Raw genomic sequence first — 19,324 nt, 5'->3', positions numbered from 1 at the left:
GCCAGTTTTAGGGTACATGTATTTTTCCCATTTGTTTTTTATAAGCAAAGTGTCATGCTACATTTACTAAGTGGCTACAATTTTCCGCTTGAGAAGGTGGCTGGAAAATTGGCGATACACAGCTTGTGTTCTTCTAATTAGGCTTTTGATTGTCAGATCCAAAGACTCACAGACACAGAGAGAGGGAAAAAAAGCGGTTTCCAAAAATTAAGCATTTAACAGCTGCCTTCTGATCTCGGCACAATTTAGCCCTCCAACTGTCACTGTACCCAGTCCTCTTATCTTTTTATTACAGGTAATCCTAAAGAAAGTAGCCGCGTTCCCGTGTTCATTAAGGTGTTGGATGTGAATGACAATGCCCCGGAGTTTGCCATGCTCTACGAGATCTTTGTTTGTGAAAATGCAAAAGCCGAGCAGGTGTGTATAATAGCGCGAGCGTCCGCTCATTTACATAGAAAGTAGCAAGGATGGCGCTGTAGAAGTGGGAACGGTCATCACCCTTGTTGCGTCCAGAAACTATTGATGTGCCAATCTCACCGGCAAAATGAAGTGACCTCAAAATGTCCCGTTACCAGCGTTGTACACAGTGTATCATCTGGTGTATTGTGTGCCGAGACCCTCAACCGGTGCACCGGTAACACCATGCAAGTGTGCTCCAAGTCTGTGGGCTCTACATGATGGAAGACTGGGTCTTTCTTTACCATAAGCAGCCCCTTTCTTGCTCTGGTCACTTATTCAATGATTTCTTGCAATGCCAGACACTGCGGTAGTAGAGCTGTTTTTGGAAAAAACAGACCCTTGTTTTCTAATCTCATATAATCCTGTTTATCTCTGCTGCATTGTGCTAAAATATTGTCCTGGCATCACCGAGACCCTGCATTGGCATACTGTGTGGCTGGAAGGCTGGGAAGAGTCATAGAGGGCACAGAGGTGGCAATGACACAGGGACCCCGGTGCTTGAGAGGTCCTACAGCCCATCTGCCATAAGGTACAAATATGGCACATGATAGTTCGGGGCCCGGTCACATCGTTTGCTTTGTGCCCAAGGTATCCCTTTGAATTGCAGTTTTTGGCATGAAGTTTTGTTACTATGTGATTGTTCTCAGCAAAAGAAAGCAAGTCATCTTGTAGAGATAGTATATCATACAAAGCCCTGAGTGTTGTATACATGGAGCTGGGCGTCTAGCTTCACATGCGCAGTTATTTTCTCTGCCGGGCCCAAAATATGATCTCCTTGTGTGCAGGGGGGAGGGGGGGAGGATGGAAGAGCGATGAGCAGGAACTGAGCTCCCGCCCCCTCTCTGCCTCCTCTCCGCCCCTCTGCACTATTTTCAATGAGGAGAGGCGGGACAGGTAAGTCCAAAACTTCTGTTTGCTTCATTTTCCATGCACAATGTATATTACAAAGTGCATGGAAATGGGCAAACAGAAGTAATGACATGCAATGTTTCTGGCCGGACAACCCCTTTGGCTGTGGTCTGTTGCTCGGGACCCCGAACGATCAGCTGAGTGGGTGCATGCTGTCAGCGCCACAAATGCACAGAAGTTGGAGCGAAAGTCTCCTCCATGTAGTGGCCGACGCTTGTAACTGCAGGCACGGCTCTCATGGAAATCAATGGGAGCCGTGCCTGCAGTTACAAGCATTGGCCACTATAAAGAGGTCGGCGCAGTGGCTTCTGCTCCGACTTCTGTGTATTTGTGGCGCTGACAGCATATGCCCGCTCAGCTGATCGGTCGGGGTCTCGAGCGACAGACCCTGGCTGATCAACTATTGCTGATCTATCCTGAGGATAGGCCATCAGTAATATTTCCTGGGGAAACCCCTTTAATGATCTTACTGTATTCTACTTAAAAGCCTTTTACAGCGGCCACAAGTCGGCTAGTTGTAAGGAGCGCTGATGGGTAAAGCATGTCAATCAGTGCTCATTCATCGCCGTTCACACGGCAGATGATGGTATGGAGACAAATTATTGCTGATAGGCTCCCCTGTTCACACGGGAAAATGTGCTGCCAACCAGAAAGTATTTCTGTGCTTGCTACAAAACTACGGTCAGCCACCAAACGAGTATTGGCTCACATCCCAGCTGATCATCGGCCATATTACATGGCTCAATGACTAGGCCAATAGTCATGCCCGATTATCAACCCTTTAATCACAGGATAAAGGTATTCTGTGACAAGAGTCCCCCTTGACAGGCTACAGTATGGATCCGTTCAGTTATCATGACACCCCCCCCCCCCCCATCACATATATGGTACATATGGTATCTGCTGAGTCTTTTTGCAGCTCTCTTCCGGGCTTATTTTGCCAGATCATGCCTCCCAACTTTAGAGCAATGAAAAGAAAAACTTTGCAGCACATTTTTAGTTAGGCCATGCCCCTTTTACATGAAGCCACGCCCTTTGTAACCCCTCACAGCATTAGTGTCCGGTAGTGATGGGTGAGGTAATGCTACCTCTTCTGTCCCATAGTTAATAATGATATGTTTTCTGCCCACATGATTAATAATGCCCCAACCAGTAATAATCCCAGTTTTGTTCCTCCTTACGTTATAATACAGACTTTCTGCCCCCATAATTAATAATGCACATTTTAAGCTCCTGTAAGTTATAGTGCTGCCTTTTCTGCCCCTATAAGTAATAATGCTTCCTTTCTGCCTTCCATAATTAATAAGTGCCCTATAATTAATGATATCCCTATTCAGCCCCCATTAATAAACAGGTGAGTATATAGGTTTTGAGGAAACTGCTTCCCACCCGTTCTGCCCAACTGGTGAGACCTGGTGTTGGGGCCTTCCTCAGCCTGCCAGAGAGTGGACAACCGGGAGCAAACCTGAATAACAATGCTCCTAGTTCTCCAATGACAATACAGCCCTGAGCGCATGGAATAAAATGAGACTTTCTATGATAAAATTGAGCTGTAGGGACATAAATTGTTGGTGTGCGGACACAACTGCAACATTTGCAGGATGCCTATTAATGCAAAATAGAAAACGTGAAACAAGTATTAGATATTTAAAGGGATCCTCTGGGACTAGAGGATTGGTGGCCTACCCTAAGGATTGGGGAGGGAGATGGGCAGCCACTCATATAGAGAAGCCACTATGCCAGTATAATCATGTAAGCTAAGGGCAGCCCATCAGTGTAATAACGAAGTAACAGTAGTAATACACAGTATAAAAGGCTCTTTTCATGACAAAGGTGAAAAAACATGTAATAACTAGGGATGAGCAAGTATACTCGCTAAAGCACTACTCGTTCGAGTAATGTGCTTTAGCCGAGTATCTCCCTGCTCATCCCTGAAGATTCGGGGGCCGGCGGCGGGCGGGGAGCTGCGGGGGAGAGCGGGGAGGAACGGAGGTAAGATCTCTCTCTCCCTCTCTCTTGCCCGCTCTCCCCTGCTCCCCGCCGCAACTCACCTGTCAGCTGCGGCGGCTCCCGAATCTTCAGGGACGAGCGGGGAGATACTCGGCTAAAGCACATTACTCGAGCGAGTAGTGCCTTAGCGAGTATACTCGCTCATCCCTAGTAATAGCCTTTTTTCTTCTTCAGGTTATTAAAGCTTGAAGTTATATGCCCAATGTAGCACCCCTGCTCCTGCGTCCCTGATGACAAGTTCAACCGTTTCCTGTTGTCTTATATAGTCTTGTTCTACTGATGTAGCCAAATCTAACATGACTCATGTTATAACTTTTTGTGCCACAGTTTATTTGCCTTTTCAATTACATTACAAAGGCTTTTGTTGTCTTACGATAAGATATCATGTATCAGAATGTATCAGAATGTCATCTCAGTTACATTTGGTTACATCAGTAGGGATGCAAAACTCCGTCTACATCAATGTAAACATTATCCTAAAGTCCCGTTTAGACACAACGATTATCGGTCAAAAGTCGGTTTTTGAGCGAATTTTGAGCAATAATCGTTGTGTCTAAATGGGCCTGATGTAGCCAGATGTAGCCCAAGGGGGCACTCTTTTGGCCTCGGACTGAAGAACCCCTATAGACACATTTAGGCATATGTTGAGGGCTTTTATAAACTACATAAGACCAAAATAAGTGATGTGAATGGGGCGGCGCTGTAATAAGGGTTCACAGGATGGGATCTAACCTTCAGTTGTATCACAGTTCATTCCTGGCCTTGGCTGCAGAAGCAGGGGGATATTTGTTCACTTCTTCTCCATGAGATATTTGTGCATATTCTTTAACTATGGATGAGATGTACATAAACAGTCGGCCCCGCAGCCATCGCCTCCAGCGCTCCGTGATCAAATAGTAGCAGAACATTGTTATATATTGTGCCCGAAACCCCCCTATTCTCCATCTCATGTTCACCTGTGCCTTGTCATCCCTGTCTAGATCATACACACCGTCAGCGCAATTGATAAGGACGATTCCTATAGTGGACTCCAGTTTTCCTACGCACTAGCTAATCCAGCAGCACACAGCACCAACTTCACAGTCAGAGACAACAGAGGTATGTGTGTGCGTGTGTGCGTGCGTGTGCGTGTGTGTGTGTGTATGTGTGTGTGTGTGTGCGTGTGTGTGTGTGCGTGCGTGTGTGTGTGTGCATGTGTGTGCGTGTGTGCGTGTGTGTGCGTGTGTGTGCGTGTGTGTGCGCGCGTGTGTGTGTGTGCATGTGTGTGTGTGTGTGTGTGTGTGTGCGTGCGTGCGTGTGTGTGCGTGTGCGTGCGTGTGTGTGTTGGTGTATGTGTGTGTGTGTGGGTGTATGTGTGTGTGTGCGTGTGTGTGTGTGTGTATGTGTGTGTGTGGGTGTATTTGTGTTCGTGTGCCTATAAAGTCTCTGATATTCTCATTGTTCGCTTTGGATTTCAGATAACACAGCGAGCGTCTACACACGGAGAAACGGATATAGCCGCCACGAGATGAATACATATTTACTGCCGGTGGTCATTTCGGATTATGGGTTTCCTACGCTGAGCAGCACCGGCACTCTGACTATCCGTGTTTGTGCCTGTGATCACAAGGGTAATATGCAGTCCTGTACTGCAGAGGCGCTAAGCCATCCCACCGGTCTGAGCACGGGAGCGCTGATCGCCATTCTCCTCTGCATAATTATACTGCTAGGTAAGTCGTAGGAAAGGAGGTACCTTTACAGGTAATACACAGAAAGTTAACATACAAGGGATACAAGGTCCGGGCAAAAACACACGGGCGCATGCGCTAATACACTTGCCGCTATCGGGCGTATTAGCACGTGAACAGGTTTTGGGGTTGTTTTGACTATTCAAACTCCGTGAAAATGTGCAAATTTGAAAAAAATAAGCAGGAGGATAGATCCTGCCTGTAGTATTACCTACATGTGACAAAGATAGAGCAAGTCCTATCTATTCTTGTGCATAGTATTAATTCGTGAGAATCCCAATAGTGGAAGCGAGACCATTGAAATCAATGGTTTTGTTTCGTCCCGTTATCCATCCGTGATTCTCATGGCCGTATAATGGGAGTAAAACACGCCCATCTGTTTAACCCTTTCCAATCCAATTTGTATCCTGGCTTTCCTAGGGGGCTTATTCTTTTCTGCCATTATAAAATGGCGCTATCTGCTGGCTAAAGCCAGTACTACATTAGGTGACACGTTGGATATGCTCAGACAGCAGAGAGGCTGGGAGTGTGCAGTAAGAGAACCCCGACGGATGTCTTCCAACATCAGAGCTGTACAGCCTTAAGTCAGATTGTCTTTAGACGTCAGACAGTGGATTGGAAAGGGTTAAGCCCTTAAGTGCATTATAAGGCAAAACGGGTCATTCTAGAATGTTCCTTAGGTCAACCGCCTCTGGGAATTGCAATCAGGCTTGCCCCACAAAAATAAATTGGGGCAAATTTACTAATTAACATGGGCCAGACTCCTGGCTCACAAAGGGGGCGTAGCTGAGTAGATTCGTAAAATGCACCAAAATTTCATAATCACAAAAATGTGGTCTAAAGTAAACCAACCAAGCGTTCGTGTAAGTATGAGAGAAAGGCGTCTACGCCAAGTCAAGCAGCGAGCTGCACCGTGGATTTGGCGCACGTCCCGACTGTCTTTTCTAAATTTATGCTGTTCAGATTATAGACCGGATTAGTAAATCTGCCCCATTGTTGTTTCCAGACAATAGCGGGGTCTTGTGCCTCTATAAAGTATGTAGATGAAGTAAATGATAGCATTCTAGGGACTGCGGAGTGAACGCCTCTCCTACCTGACAAGGACGCATCTTTTGTGTAGCCTTCATCTGAGTAAGGCAATCATTGTTCCATCTGAAGTGTCAGTTCATGTAGCAGATAATAATACGTATCGTCAGAGGGGAGCAGTACTTTGTGAAATGTTTATTGACTATGGCTATGAGGAACGCTCTCAACCTCGCCATTGATTACTGAAGTGTGCATCCTACAGCTGAGTGTGTCTTTTTGTTTACCCATCTGTCAGTCATTCTATACTCCTGCTTCCGACAAATAGAAATGTTATTTACATGTATTTTCAGGTTCTTTACAATCCGAAATGAAACATATCCGTGGAATAAATACAGAGAATGTTTTGTATATTTGACTAGCTGATATAGCCGGCTTCGCCCGAGTTAATTTGGTACTGGTGTTTATGTGGTGTTCACACGGAAAAGCTTATGAAGTCGTGGTTACTTTAGAGATACCGAGAAAAAAAATATGTTCACCATTTTGCATGGTTCTTTGCGTTACCCAGGAAACACCATGGGAGGTAACCATGTGACGTTTACTTTATATAAAATGACATCGGGAAGTGAGAGAATTAGATTACATACATAAAATTTGGACACTAATTCTTTTGCACTTAGAATTGAATAATCGAGTTGGGACACATTAACTTTTCCTATTTATGACATAATCAATGCTCATAGCAAATTTCATGTTTCTACGACATCAGGAAGTTGGAGAATTAGATTACGTACGTAAAATTTGGACGCTAGTTATTTTACGCTAGAATTGAATAATCGGGTTGGGACCCATTAGTTTTTCCTATTTTGGACATAATCTATGCTTGTGCCAAATGTCATGTTTCTATGACATCGGGAAGTTGGAGAATTAGTGGCAAGTCAGTGAGTGAGTCAGTCAGTCAGTCAGTGAGGGCTTTCATCTTTATATATATATATAGATTATTGACAATTATCTGTACATAGTTCTTCATACAGAAGCTTTCAGTATATTGTTTTTGCTTTATGGCGTTTTTAGAGAATGGCATGTGAAAGATTTCTTTTCTTTTAAATTGGTTGGATTGATATACAGCGCTACGGCAAGGCATCCCAGAAATAGTGCTGCTCCCTCAAGTAAATGTGGCTGAGCTGCAATACCGAGCCCAACCTGTGGACAAGAGAGCGCTTGTTCCTGAAAAACCTTTGAGATTTTTTTAACTCACTTCATCCGACTCCTTTAAATTACTGATCGCATTATCTCTAATGCAGTCAGATGCATTCTATCATTTGCTATTAGTCTTTCTGGTTGGGGGTGTTTTAGCCTACATTTTCTTCTTCTGACACTTTGGTAGGTTTGAACTGCTTGTCTCAGGTCTGGAAGAGAAGTCGTAAATATATACTACATAGAGGAGGGTGGCTTTAATTGCAAACAATCTGGATTGAATATAATGAGAATGAAAGAATTCATCAAAAGGGAAGAGTTTCCTGTTCTGTCTCATCACAGAGTTTTACATAATTAGATGCATTTCCATGACATTGTTTATTTTATGCAGAGTTTATGGTGCCCTTGAATACAGTCAATACATATGTTGCTTCCAAACAATGATATAATAGGCAGATCTTCTTCAGAATTTATTTTCCGTTTTAACCCATGCTTAGTGTCTAGACCCAACGAGACAGATCAACGAAGCTTCATATTCTTGCCATTATGCAACCAAGACAAGCGTTGGTGTATTTTTCCATATGATTTTCAGCTGCATTTTTAGCTTCTGTCAAGGGTGCCGAGACATTTCCTGCACCCCCCTGCTGGTGTGAACGCTCGGCACACATATAAGATCAGGCCACGAGCCGGGTAGAGTAGATGCTGAGTTGTAGCCAGACTCTTGCCCTCTTGGTCACTCACTCCTGATCTAGGCTTTGGTGGGAAAAACTGTAAATAATGTGTTCTGGGGCTGTCGACAGGCAAAAAGGAGGTCAAAGAGCTGATCACATTACAGTATGAATGGAGGGCGAGAAATGGCAGGGAGTTGTCAGATGCAGATTCAGAGCGGATTGCACAGTATTTGGACTATCCTATGGTTGTAAGAATTCCAAATTGGTATTCTCTTAGACTCGAGGGCTAACGCTCTTCGCTGCAGCCACCAAGTCACCAGATTCACATACATCAGTTCTCATAGCAAGCCAGCTTATAGCCAGTCGTGTAGCTATAGGTGTTGCATATGTCACACTCGCAACTGGTGGAACAGGGGGCAGAATTGCTTGGAGGGATCGCAGAGAGTGCTTACTTTGTGGGGATGCAGAGGGGCACTATTACAATGGGACAATATTACCATGATGACACGATTTCCCTGGGGGGTCATGAAAGGAGGCATTAGTATTACAAGGGGCACTTAGAGGTTCATTGGGGGTAGTGGCAAGATAGCAAGGAGAGCAGAAATAAGTCGTGGCTGGAAGAAGTCATCATGGCAGCCTGGGCACAGATAAAGAAGAAAACCTCAAATCACAGAAGACGTTGCTACTCATTGATGATGTCACATGTGAGGTATTTGTGCTGTACCCACTAACACTGTGTACAACTGGTATTTGATCGTTATATGGTGACTACATTTTTACTGTTGTAGCCAAGTTCATCGTGTTCTAAAAGTTGTCTTATAGATATGATGTTCCCAACGTGTGTGAATGCATATTTTCTTTTAGGGAGTGTAGACAGCAAATATATGTCTTCAAGCTTGTGCCTCTGATCTTGTAGACTCAGTCAGTGCCCCTGCCAGCGAGTGCTGCATCAGTGGGTCACTTATAATGTATGGTTATGTAAACCACCGGTGAACTGCTGAAGCCCCACTCTGAACACAGTGTTTAGATGTGTTCACCCTTAACATTTCTTGAATTGCATTACTTTATGCAGTTTGTCATGATAGGAATGCAAAGCAATTTCATGCCATATAGTAAAAACCTATATATGTTAAATGTATACATCCTTTAACATGGAAGCCTATAGCTGCTGGATTCCCACAGGATGTCGTCTATCAGAAGCATCAGTTATGGCCATCTAGAGAAAAAATCCATATACACTCTTTGTCAAAAAAAAGAAAAGTTGTTGTTTTGCTGCAAAACTCGTCCTGCAGTTCCATCTCAGGCAGATATGCAAATGATTACAGTTATGGTGATTAGATGGAAGGTCTTGCCACCGGAGGCCCTAAAAGTAGTTCCAAATTTGGTCTATAAAAAGGCTCTCGGAGGCTCCCTGTGTGTAGTGACCTCTTGTTCCACTTTTGTAGAGCTTGTTGACCACTAGACGCATCTATGAAGCAATTAAAGAGGTTTCGCCCCTTTAACAGAGTTTGAGAGGGGCGCAGAAAGCAAGATGGTTGTGTCGATGAACTGCTGCCAGTTGGACTATTCTGGCCAGACTGTTAGGAGGTTTATGACAAGTGGATGCTTGAAGGCACGCACACGAGATGACCAGGTTCAGAACGCTCTCAACAGACCACCAGTAGAGAGGATCATCTGATCATGCAACAAGCAGCTCCAAATGTTTCATTATCTGCCATCACGAGACAGGTGGTACAATTGTTACAGGCTCCTGTGACTATTGGAACCATTTCTAGGTGCTTGGCTGAAAGACATTTGGCCTCATTGCACAAATTATGTGTACTACCTTTAACACGCACCTACTGTTGCCTCCATTTGCAGTGCTTTCATGAATGACAAACTGGACTGCTGCGGGGTGGAACTGGGTTGTCTTCAGCGACGAATCCATAGTTTAGTTTGGGCACTGACGACGGTCGTGTTTGTGTCTGGAGACCTCGGGTGAACGTCTGAATCCTGCTTTTGCTGTGGAGTGGCACACTGTCCCATTGGCTGGTATGATTATCTGGGGGGCATCGCATATGTAAGTCGGTTATCCCTGGTAGTGGTACGAGGGACAATGACAGCTCAGCGATATGTTCAGGACAATCTGAAGCCACGTGTGTTCCTCTCATGGCGGCTTCCAAGAGGCATTTTCCTGCAAGATAATATTCAGCCCCACAGACAAGGAGGTCACAGGAAGCCCCCACAACATTGTCACACTTCTGTGGCTGCCGAGTTGCTAGATTTATCACCAAAAGAACACGTATGGAACCATGTGGAACACCAGGTACAGCAAATGTGGATTGACATGCCGCAGGATACCAAACAGAAGCGGTATGCCTCCACGCACGTATCACATCTTATATCCAAGCTAGAGGAGGACCAACAGGGCACTAAAGCCTTCATGCCCACCCGTATCACATCTTATATCTAAGCTAGAGGTGGTACAACAGGGTACTAGAGCCTCCATGCCCGCCTGTATCACATCTTGTATCCAAGCTAGAGGCGGTACAAGAGGGTACTAGAGTTTGCATACCCCCTGTATCACATCTTGTATCCAAGCTAGAGGCAGTACAACAGGGTACTAGAGATTGCATGCCCACCCGTAACATATCTTGTATCCAAGGTAGAGGCGGTACATCAAGGTACTAGAGCTTGCATACTCCCTGTATCACATCTTGTATCCAAGCTAGAGGCAGTACAACAGGGTACTAGAGATTGCATGCCCACCCGTAACATATCTTGTATCCAAGCTAGAGGCGGTACATCAAGGTACTAGAGCTTGCATACCCCCTGTATCACATCTTGTATCCAAGCTGGAGGCGGTACAACAGGGTATTTGAGCCTCCATGCCTGTCTATATCGCATCTTATAGCCAAGTTAGAGCAGTACAACAGGGTACTAGAGCTTGCTTACCCCCTGTATCACATCTTGTATCCAAGCTAGAGGCGGTACAACAGGGTAAGTTTTCTGCAATAAATTACTCTTTTATAATCACACAGACACATTTTTACTCCATTCGAACAGCTCCTTCTTGGGGAGGGATTGGTTTTATTTGACAATGAGTGTATGTTAAACTTGTATATGTTTCTTTTCTTTAGCATGGGAGTCTGTGGTGACAGCTGACAGATGGCATTAATTGGATGTATACCTTTCTTGATGTTTAACGTCTTACGCCATACTTCTTGATATTTGTCGGGTTTAGAGACAAGTTAATGACAGACACATATATGTACTGCTGCTATAAAATCAGTTTGCCTTACAAATCTTAAACCAGCCATTCAGGGCAGAATTCATCGCCATGTACTGCCAAAAATGGGAGGGTTATATTAAAGTGTATATTAACCATAGAAGATAGAAACAAATCCCATCAATGTATTCTTCTATTATCCTTGCCTTTCATTATATTCTCTTTCATGTTGCGGTTAAACTGAGAAATATGTAGAGATGTTCTCTGTGTGTCCCTGGTAATTGGCCAATCCTACCTCTGGGGCGCAGAGTGTTAAGGCAGCAGAAATGCAGTCCAAAGCTCTCGCTCATGACCTGAAGGTTTGCGGGTTCAATCCCCACTTGGTTCAGCTAACCGGCTCAAGGTTGACTCCAGGGTCGTTAAAATGAGTACCTTATGCCTTTGCTAATGTCCCAAGTTTTCACTCTCAAAATCCCTCAGTTGAAAATGGGAGTGATTAGAAGGAAAATAATATATTTGCTCTCTGCTAGATTTGTACAGCATTGATTGGTTCATGAGCATTCAGAAAATCTTGTATACAAACACTGTTGAAGCATTTATTTCCTATTTACTTGTTTTTAGGTTTTGTGCTCTTTTACTAGTTAGTAATAACCTACATGTTGCTATACGGCATCAATTCTGTGTCCCAAGAGGCTCCTACAGGCTTGACAAGAGTTATCAGGGGGGAGAAACTGGAGTGTGACAAGAAAGAGGAACCAGAAGTAATGACACGTTTCCAGTTAGAAAACCCCTTCCTCAGGTTTGCTGGGGCTGTACATCCCTGGCTTGAAACGAACACTTGGCTGTAGTTCAATGTCTACTTCAACTTCTCTGACAGTACAGCACCCACCTCAGCCAAGAAAATCTGTGGAAAAGGTATTCAACCTTAAAACACATTATTACTACTGGTTTTATTAAGGGAAGTCTGTTTCCTTCTTGATTTGCTCCCTCCTCTTTCTTGATAAGGTAGAGCACACCTTTCTTACCCCTCATAACTCTTGACATTTCACAACGCTTTTCCCATGTTCGTGAGACCCGTGTCCCTGGGCCTTCACTAACTGTCCTCCCACCCATGAGTGTACACCCTGGTAGACTTATCTCACATCATCAGACGGAGAGGTGCTTTTCCTCGGACCCGGCGGTCGGCTCACCGTCTGACTTCCTCCTTTGCTGGGTAAGGCTTGTAGCAGACCAATCAGCATCCATCGCTTTGTTACAGTTTCACGCAATGAGATTTGTCACTGAGTTGCACTGAGAAGCACTAAATAACGGTAAGCGACAATGAATCAGCGAGTGTGTAAATCATCTCCAGACGAGGCTTGTGTCAGCCTCCGAAACAAGTGGCACTGCTCTACATAATTACATGATTATTAGGGAGAAGCGAGACCTTTCCCTCATGTTTACTGCCTTCACAAAAGGACAATAAAAATGCCTTTCCTGTATTAATACGGCTCTTATATTTTGAGAAATGACTATGTTAGTGGGAATAATGTACTATTAATTAAATAGTCTAAATTCAGAGGCACCATAAAATTATCTCCCAAGAAGCCATTTATTTGCACGAGCAGGAAGGAATAGCAATTCATTTCCTTGCTTTAAGACTTAATTGCTATAACAGCTTCATGATTATTTTGGCTTTAACAATTGTATTCGACAGGTAATGCGGTTTTTTTCTCTCCTCCGAGAAGGTTTACTTGCGGTTGTAAGCGCAATATGAAATGGTTTCGTTTTATCAGTCTGTAAAGGGACTCTGGGTGTTTCTAAAATGATTACCGGTTCTGGAACCCAAACTTCCTTTCGTGTTGTTCTTTGCCCTTCCTTTTTGACTTAGTACGTCGGCACTCTATTCGCCAGCTGCGGTAGGCGCTCCCATTATTTGTAACAGTTTTGCCTTTCTTTTTGCATTTTGAACATAAACTCAGAAGTGGGACACATTAATATGAAATACAAAGGCAGCGGCACAATTGTTCATGGTGACATGTTTCTCTATGCTTCAGCTGGTGATTTTACAGCATGCATATATTGATTTTATTAGGCAGTATTTCTATCACATCCTTTTTTTTTTCTTTCCTCTGCTCTGTTTCAGAGGATACCGAGGCATATGCAGCGCCGAAGTTTATAAAACAGATGATACAAATAGCATATATTAGAATTCTGACATGTCTCTTCATTTGCCGGTAGACTCGGCACACATCCCTCGGGTTCTCAGACCCTTATTATTGTAATTGAAGCGGCAATCGTTCTCTGGGTGTACTAACTGTTAATTATGTTAGTGCGCGCCTATGATGGCTGTAGAAAAAAAAAAAAGCATTAGGGACAGTGTTGGGCAAACAGATACGCGGGCGATGGCGCTCTGCCAGCGCTGCTAATATTTTAATTTCAAAAAACTCACTTCTCTGGTGAATTAAAAGCAGAGATGAATGGCAGAAAACAACATTTATACCGCGCAGCCAAGAAAACAGAGGATGTAAAGGAAGATGTCACATGCATTACTAAGTGCCATCTTTGTCATAGGCAGGAGAGATTAGCTATTCTTCCCTGATAATAAAAAAAAACATAGGGACTTGGCACAAACTGCCAGCCAGTCATACATAGCAGCAGAACAATAGCGCTTTGTCCGTGTGGCATCCTTACTAATTCCTGCTCCAATAAAAAAGAGCAGGGAGAGATGCAAATTAGAGTATGCCGCGCTCTCAAAGTGATTCGATTAAATAATTAGCATTGTTTAGCCACTCGATAGAAGGGGGAAAGGCTACTTGAATTCCAATTATTTTGTGAATGACTGTCAAGATAACATCGAGCAGAGCCTATCCATGATCACTCGGGGAACGCTTACCGGGATGGACGGTAGCAGCGCTCTGTCCCAAATCACATTATCTCCTATAATTGTCCATCACTTCTTCCATTAATAACATTTCAGACCTGCAAGATTTAGCAGGATGGTAACAGTTTATTAAAGCAAACACTACAATACTAGGAATATATGTATTTTTTACGACTTGATATATCCGTATCAGGGGAAAGCCAAGCTAAAACATGATGATATAACAGTCACTATGATATAAGTGAAGGGTTGATTTTTAGTGTCCCCTCCTACAGTAATGACCTTGTGTTTGTGGATATACACAATTCTGCTCTTTCATCCCATACAGAGAGCGGACATAAAATATTGACTGTTCTATTAAGTGCCATTCATCTCTCCCAGCCGTCGGGGATCTACATATATAGGGATATTGTTTTTAGCACACACCTAATCATCCCTGTAATAAGTCATGCATAGTCCTTAGCGGCCCTCTAACTTACTGCTATATGTTTAATGATACAGGAAAGCCACGGAAGTGACATTAAGATGCAGGTCTTCCACTTGATCAGCTTTCCAGCAGCATAGCCTGCCATTAGATAGAGCTGAATTATTTAATAGTATCGAAGTATCCCCCTGATTATGTTCTGATCGTTATATGCAGCCAATTATGCTCTGCAAGTCACCAATATTACATAGTGAGAAGAAGGATCATTATAAGGAAAACTGGAAAATAATAATATATGTGGCCATCATGGCTGATAATGTGAAGATACTCCTTAAAAAGGAACTGCACTTTCAATTTCCTTTAATATAAAGTAGAGGTGAGTTTAAGGCTTTATTCACACAAGCGTATATCAGCTGCGTTTTCAAGACCGGCGATATACGCGACCAATGTATTTGTTCACACAGGCAAATTTACGGCACGTAAAAACGTTGCATTGCAAAAAATGGAATATACACGACTGAAATACAGGCCGGCTATTATACGCTGGGTAAAAAGATAGTTCTGGTTCAATCTTATCACCGATATACTGCGGCGGCTCCCATAGACTCCTATGGGAGCTAGAAAAAATGGGAGGGGAAGGCATTTAAAGGGGTTGTCTCATGAAAGCATGTGGGGTTATATACTTCTGTATGGCCATATTAATGCACTTTGTAATATACATTGTGCATTAAATATGAGCCATACAGAAGTTATTCACTTACCTGCTCCGTTGCTGGCGTCCCCGTCTCCATGGATCCGTCTAAAATCGCCTCTTCTGGCGATTTTAGACGCGCTTGCGCTGTGCGGTCTTCTGTCTTCTGAATGGGGCCGCTCGTGCCGGAGAGCGGCTCCTTGTAGCTCCGCCCCATCACGTGTGCCGATTCCAGCCAATCAGGAGGCTGGAATCGGCAATGGACTGCACAGTGAAGATCCCGGCGGCCATCTTACTAAGGTAGGTAAGAAGAAGGAAGAAGTCGCCGCAGCGCGGGGATTCGGGTAAGTACTACCCTTTTTTTTTTTTAACACATGCATCGGGTTTGTCTCGCGCCGAACGGGGGGCCTATTGAATAAAAAAAAAACCCGTTTCGGCGTGAGACAACCCCTTTAAGCAGCGTCTAATGCTGCGAAAAGCTTACATGTGCCTCTATGTAGGCATTGAAAGTCATTCCGAGGATTTATGCAACATATTTTTTTGCTAAAAATAGATGAGGAAACGCTAACTAAGCACGGGATTTGATTGTGCAAAATCACCCATTTATGTGATTTTACGGTGCAGCCGAGAGAACGTGAGAACGCATACGCTCGTGTGAAAGAGCCCTAATCCTTTACTCAATTTATTTAATTTACTAATTCTGAGCACTTTTAATACAAAATTAGTCTTCACGGCCTGCCCCCTATTCTGTTCAGCTATGTAGCTGAAGACTGTTGCTAAAGATAATCCGTCTTCAACTGTATAGCTGACTGCAGCCACTGACGATGGAGAACTGTGTGCCTGCAGCCTTCAGCAGCTCTTCAGGGCAGAGTTTTGTAAATATAAGTTTCCTATTAATGCTACTGAATTATATATCAATAATAACTATATTTCCCACCGCAGATATCTTCCGCCCTTCAGTGTCCTCGCTAAATCAAAGCTATTAATCAAGAACACCCTAAACATTTGCAATTCCACATTGGGAACAGTAACTGATAAATAAAACATAAATTAAGCAATGCTGATTTCATGGAAAGTTGAAAATTGCTAAAACCATTGTGGAAAAAATGCCAGTATAGTTGCCTTAAAGTGTAGAAATATATAACTGTACAACTATATATGTGCACACAGTGTGTCCCAAAAAGGGTTCACATACTTCAACCTGGAAGCTTTGTTACTAGATTTACACAGACATCACAGGGTAGCTGTGAGTCATGCTTGGCTTCTGCAATCACTTTAGGTGCTCAGAGGGGTCACCAGACTCACCATTGACATGCAGGCACTTCTGATTTCGGCAAACTTCTGCACAAACAACCTTGGTGCTCGGAGGTCTAGAATGCCTTTATCATTTTATTTGACTCTCCTGATGGCCAATTGTACAACTACTCTGACATCTATACAGACAAGATAATATCACATATTGCCGCCATGTAGTCAATTCAGATATTAAATAAGGCCATAGATAACTGCAGTAGAAGTGTGGATACATTTTTGTTTGGGACACCAAAGGGTTAATAGCTTATTTTTGTCAATGAACAGAATGTAATATGAAATCTAAATCAAGTCACCATTTGGTGTGAGCGCCCTCTGCCTTCCAAAGCCTTTGGTGATAAGGGGCGCTCACACCAAATATTGATCTGATTTAGATTTGTTTTTTGTTCATTTACTTTGTATTTTGTTAATTGACAAAAATAAACTACTAACCCTTCTAGTTGTACATGTTTGCAGCATTTGTTCCACACATTCCTAAAACTTTTACACACTACTGTCTATTCCATGTATAGAGGATCATTATAAGGAAGACTGGGGAATATATGTATATACACACACATATGTGGGCCCTTCACATGTGCAGTCTTTAGTTTACCAGATCAGCCAATAAAGGAGCAAGGGCACCACAAATCTTTTATGCAGCACCAGTGTAGTGGCCCAGTACATACATCCCCCCCTCCCCATAAATGTCATACCTATCATGTTGGCGCATTGTGCAAACCTGTCTAGTCATTCTGTTATTTCTGTTATATGTATTGTACAGCTGCAGAGTGTGATGGGTTAAGTGTCTGCAAAAGCCTGGGGGTTGCCTGTAAATGTATCAATTTATGTTGAGTCACGTGGTATGAGTGAGGCTAGAAAGGTGAGTGTGTAAGAGCGGGAAAGGAGATTCTTCTGGGTTCCTGAAGCTTCAGAGTGCCAGCTACATAGGGGTACCTTCAACCCTCATGTGGTGAAGAATGGAGGAAGAAGAGAGGTTCCCTGAGAGTATATGTTCCAGAGATGAGAGAGGAGTGAGTCCCAATTGCAGGAAGAAAGAGCGAGCATGAGCAAGAAGCAGGTACCACTTCCAAGGCCTAGTGCAGAGGTACTCTTTATTCATTTTTCCTACGCAGCCATCTGGATCTAGTGGATCACCGCGTGGAGGTACACCCATTTGTTTCTCACACCTGGGCATCCTGAAGTTTGGGATCACCAGGTGGAGGTACTCTCAAGTCTATCTAATACCTGCAATGCAAATCATTGTCATTTGTGCCTTGTATGCAAGAAGCTATTCTAGTAAAGTTTTGCCAGGCCCTGACTATTCCCAGGGACCTGATGTACATTACTTCTGTCTGCAGCTCCATTTATTTACTGCCGAGGGTCATACTGGTGGGTAATGGAATGGTGGCGTCACCCGTGACATCTGCTATCCCAGTTCTACAGTTTATTAGGCATCCCTATCCTAAGGGTGTCCGGAAGAGGCCCAGCACTTCCCTGGCCGAGGCTACATGCGTCCCTCAATGATGGAGCGTGGTAAGTGCCACCGTGACAAGCCAGCATCTTGTCCTCCCTGCTCCTCAACATACGCCCTGTGTCCAGGGTAACAGTACGGGACAACCATGAAACTGTATGGTAGGGGAATGAGCTGATGGACAGTCATTGTTTATCCCCTGAATCAGCCTATGTAAAGACTACTTAAAGGGGTTTTCTGACCACAAAATGGAAATTCGGAAACCCCTGAACTCTAGGAGGTACAGCAACCTGTACCTTTTATCTGCCGCTCTGGACCCTCCTCTGCATCCTGTGTAACTGCCGATCTTTGTTTACATGCATCATGTCTGCAGTAAACACAGCAACAGACTGTTACCTACCACTTCACACATACACAGAGCTTGTTTTTCGGATAGCTCTGTAGCTCCGCCCACTGTTCACAGGTCCTACAACTTACTAGCACCAACCTCTCTCACTTACAGTGCCAGAGAGCTGCCGAAGCCAGAAGACAGACAGAACCCTCTGAACTGCACAGGAGCAATACAGCGCAGTGCATCCACTCCTCCCATCATGCACTGCTCACAGGAAGTTGAAGGTTATGGATAGGAGAGGAGGTAGCAAATGTGGACAAGATATCAGAGGAAGTGGATATATTTTTCAGGCGGAGGGTCATGTGACAAAGGTGCTAGACGGGGTGCAGTGACCCTATTACAGAATGACTTATTGTGATGATGTACATTGGATTAAACTGTTAGTCTGTGCCCGAATACCCCTTTAAATGCCTGCTGATCTCAGTGATTGGCGCTCGTTATCGAGTATTGTAAAAGGACCTTAGATTGTAATATTTCCCTTGTAATATATATTAGAACTAGTTTGGGAACAGAAATTGAAATTCTCGGCTATAGAATTGTCTACTTTGATCCTGGCTACATATATTCATCTATAGAAGTGACCCGGAGGGGGTCACACCTCGGTGACACTTTTCTTTACATTGTCTAATTTCTTTTGATTTACAGTAAAGGATCACTTCAGCACAACTGTGTAATTATCATGTAGTCTATTCTAAGTGTCTAGTACAGTTCCTTCAATCAATGTGCCTATTTAGGTATGATTGGACAATTATGCTACAGCACTCAGACCATTAGCTATTCTTCCTTCCATTCAAATGAAAGCAACTGAAAATGCAACTCCAGTGGTAAAATCTTGGCCCGCTTCCTTCTCTTAAATCTCCATTTGATGTCTGTGATATAGAAAAAGAAGAATAAGGAATATACATTAATTGGAGACATAGAAGAACAGTGTGCATTTATATCTGCTAGTGATAGAATGGCAATCTGCAGGGCCATATTTAAAGTTTT

At 43.6% G+C, this 19,324-nt stretch overlaps 1 protein-coding gene across 1 annotated transcript in view; it reads left to right on the top strand.

Annotated features, from left to right (window-relative positions):
- Positions 1 to 19,324, top strand: part of LOC136578962 (cadherin-6-like) — a 327,675-nt gene that overhangs the window by 304,194 nt on the left and 4,157 nt on the right. The window contains exons 9-11 of the mRNA XM_066579187.1: positions 296 to 417; positions 4,359 to 4,476; positions 4,836 to 5,087. Of these exons, the coding sequence (XP_066435284.1) occupies positions 296 to 417; positions 4,359 to 4,476; positions 4,836 to 5,087 (492 nt within the window). The remainder of the gene's footprint in view (positions 1 to 295; positions 418 to 4,358; positions 4,477 to 4,835; positions 5,088 to 19,324) is intronic.

The sequence above is a fragment of the Eleutherodactylus coqui genome, chromosome 9 (genome assembly GCF_035609145.1).
Source record: "Eleutherodactylus coqui strain aEleCoq1 chromosome 9, aEleCoq1.hap1, whole genome shotgun sequence".
Lineage (NCBI taxonomy): Eukaryota > Metazoa > Chordata > Amphibia > Anura > Eleutherodactylidae > Eleutherodactylus > Eleutherodactylus coqui.
The sequence above is the reverse complement of the archived record's forward strand: the minus strand, read 5'-3'. Positions and strand labels throughout refer to the sequence as shown.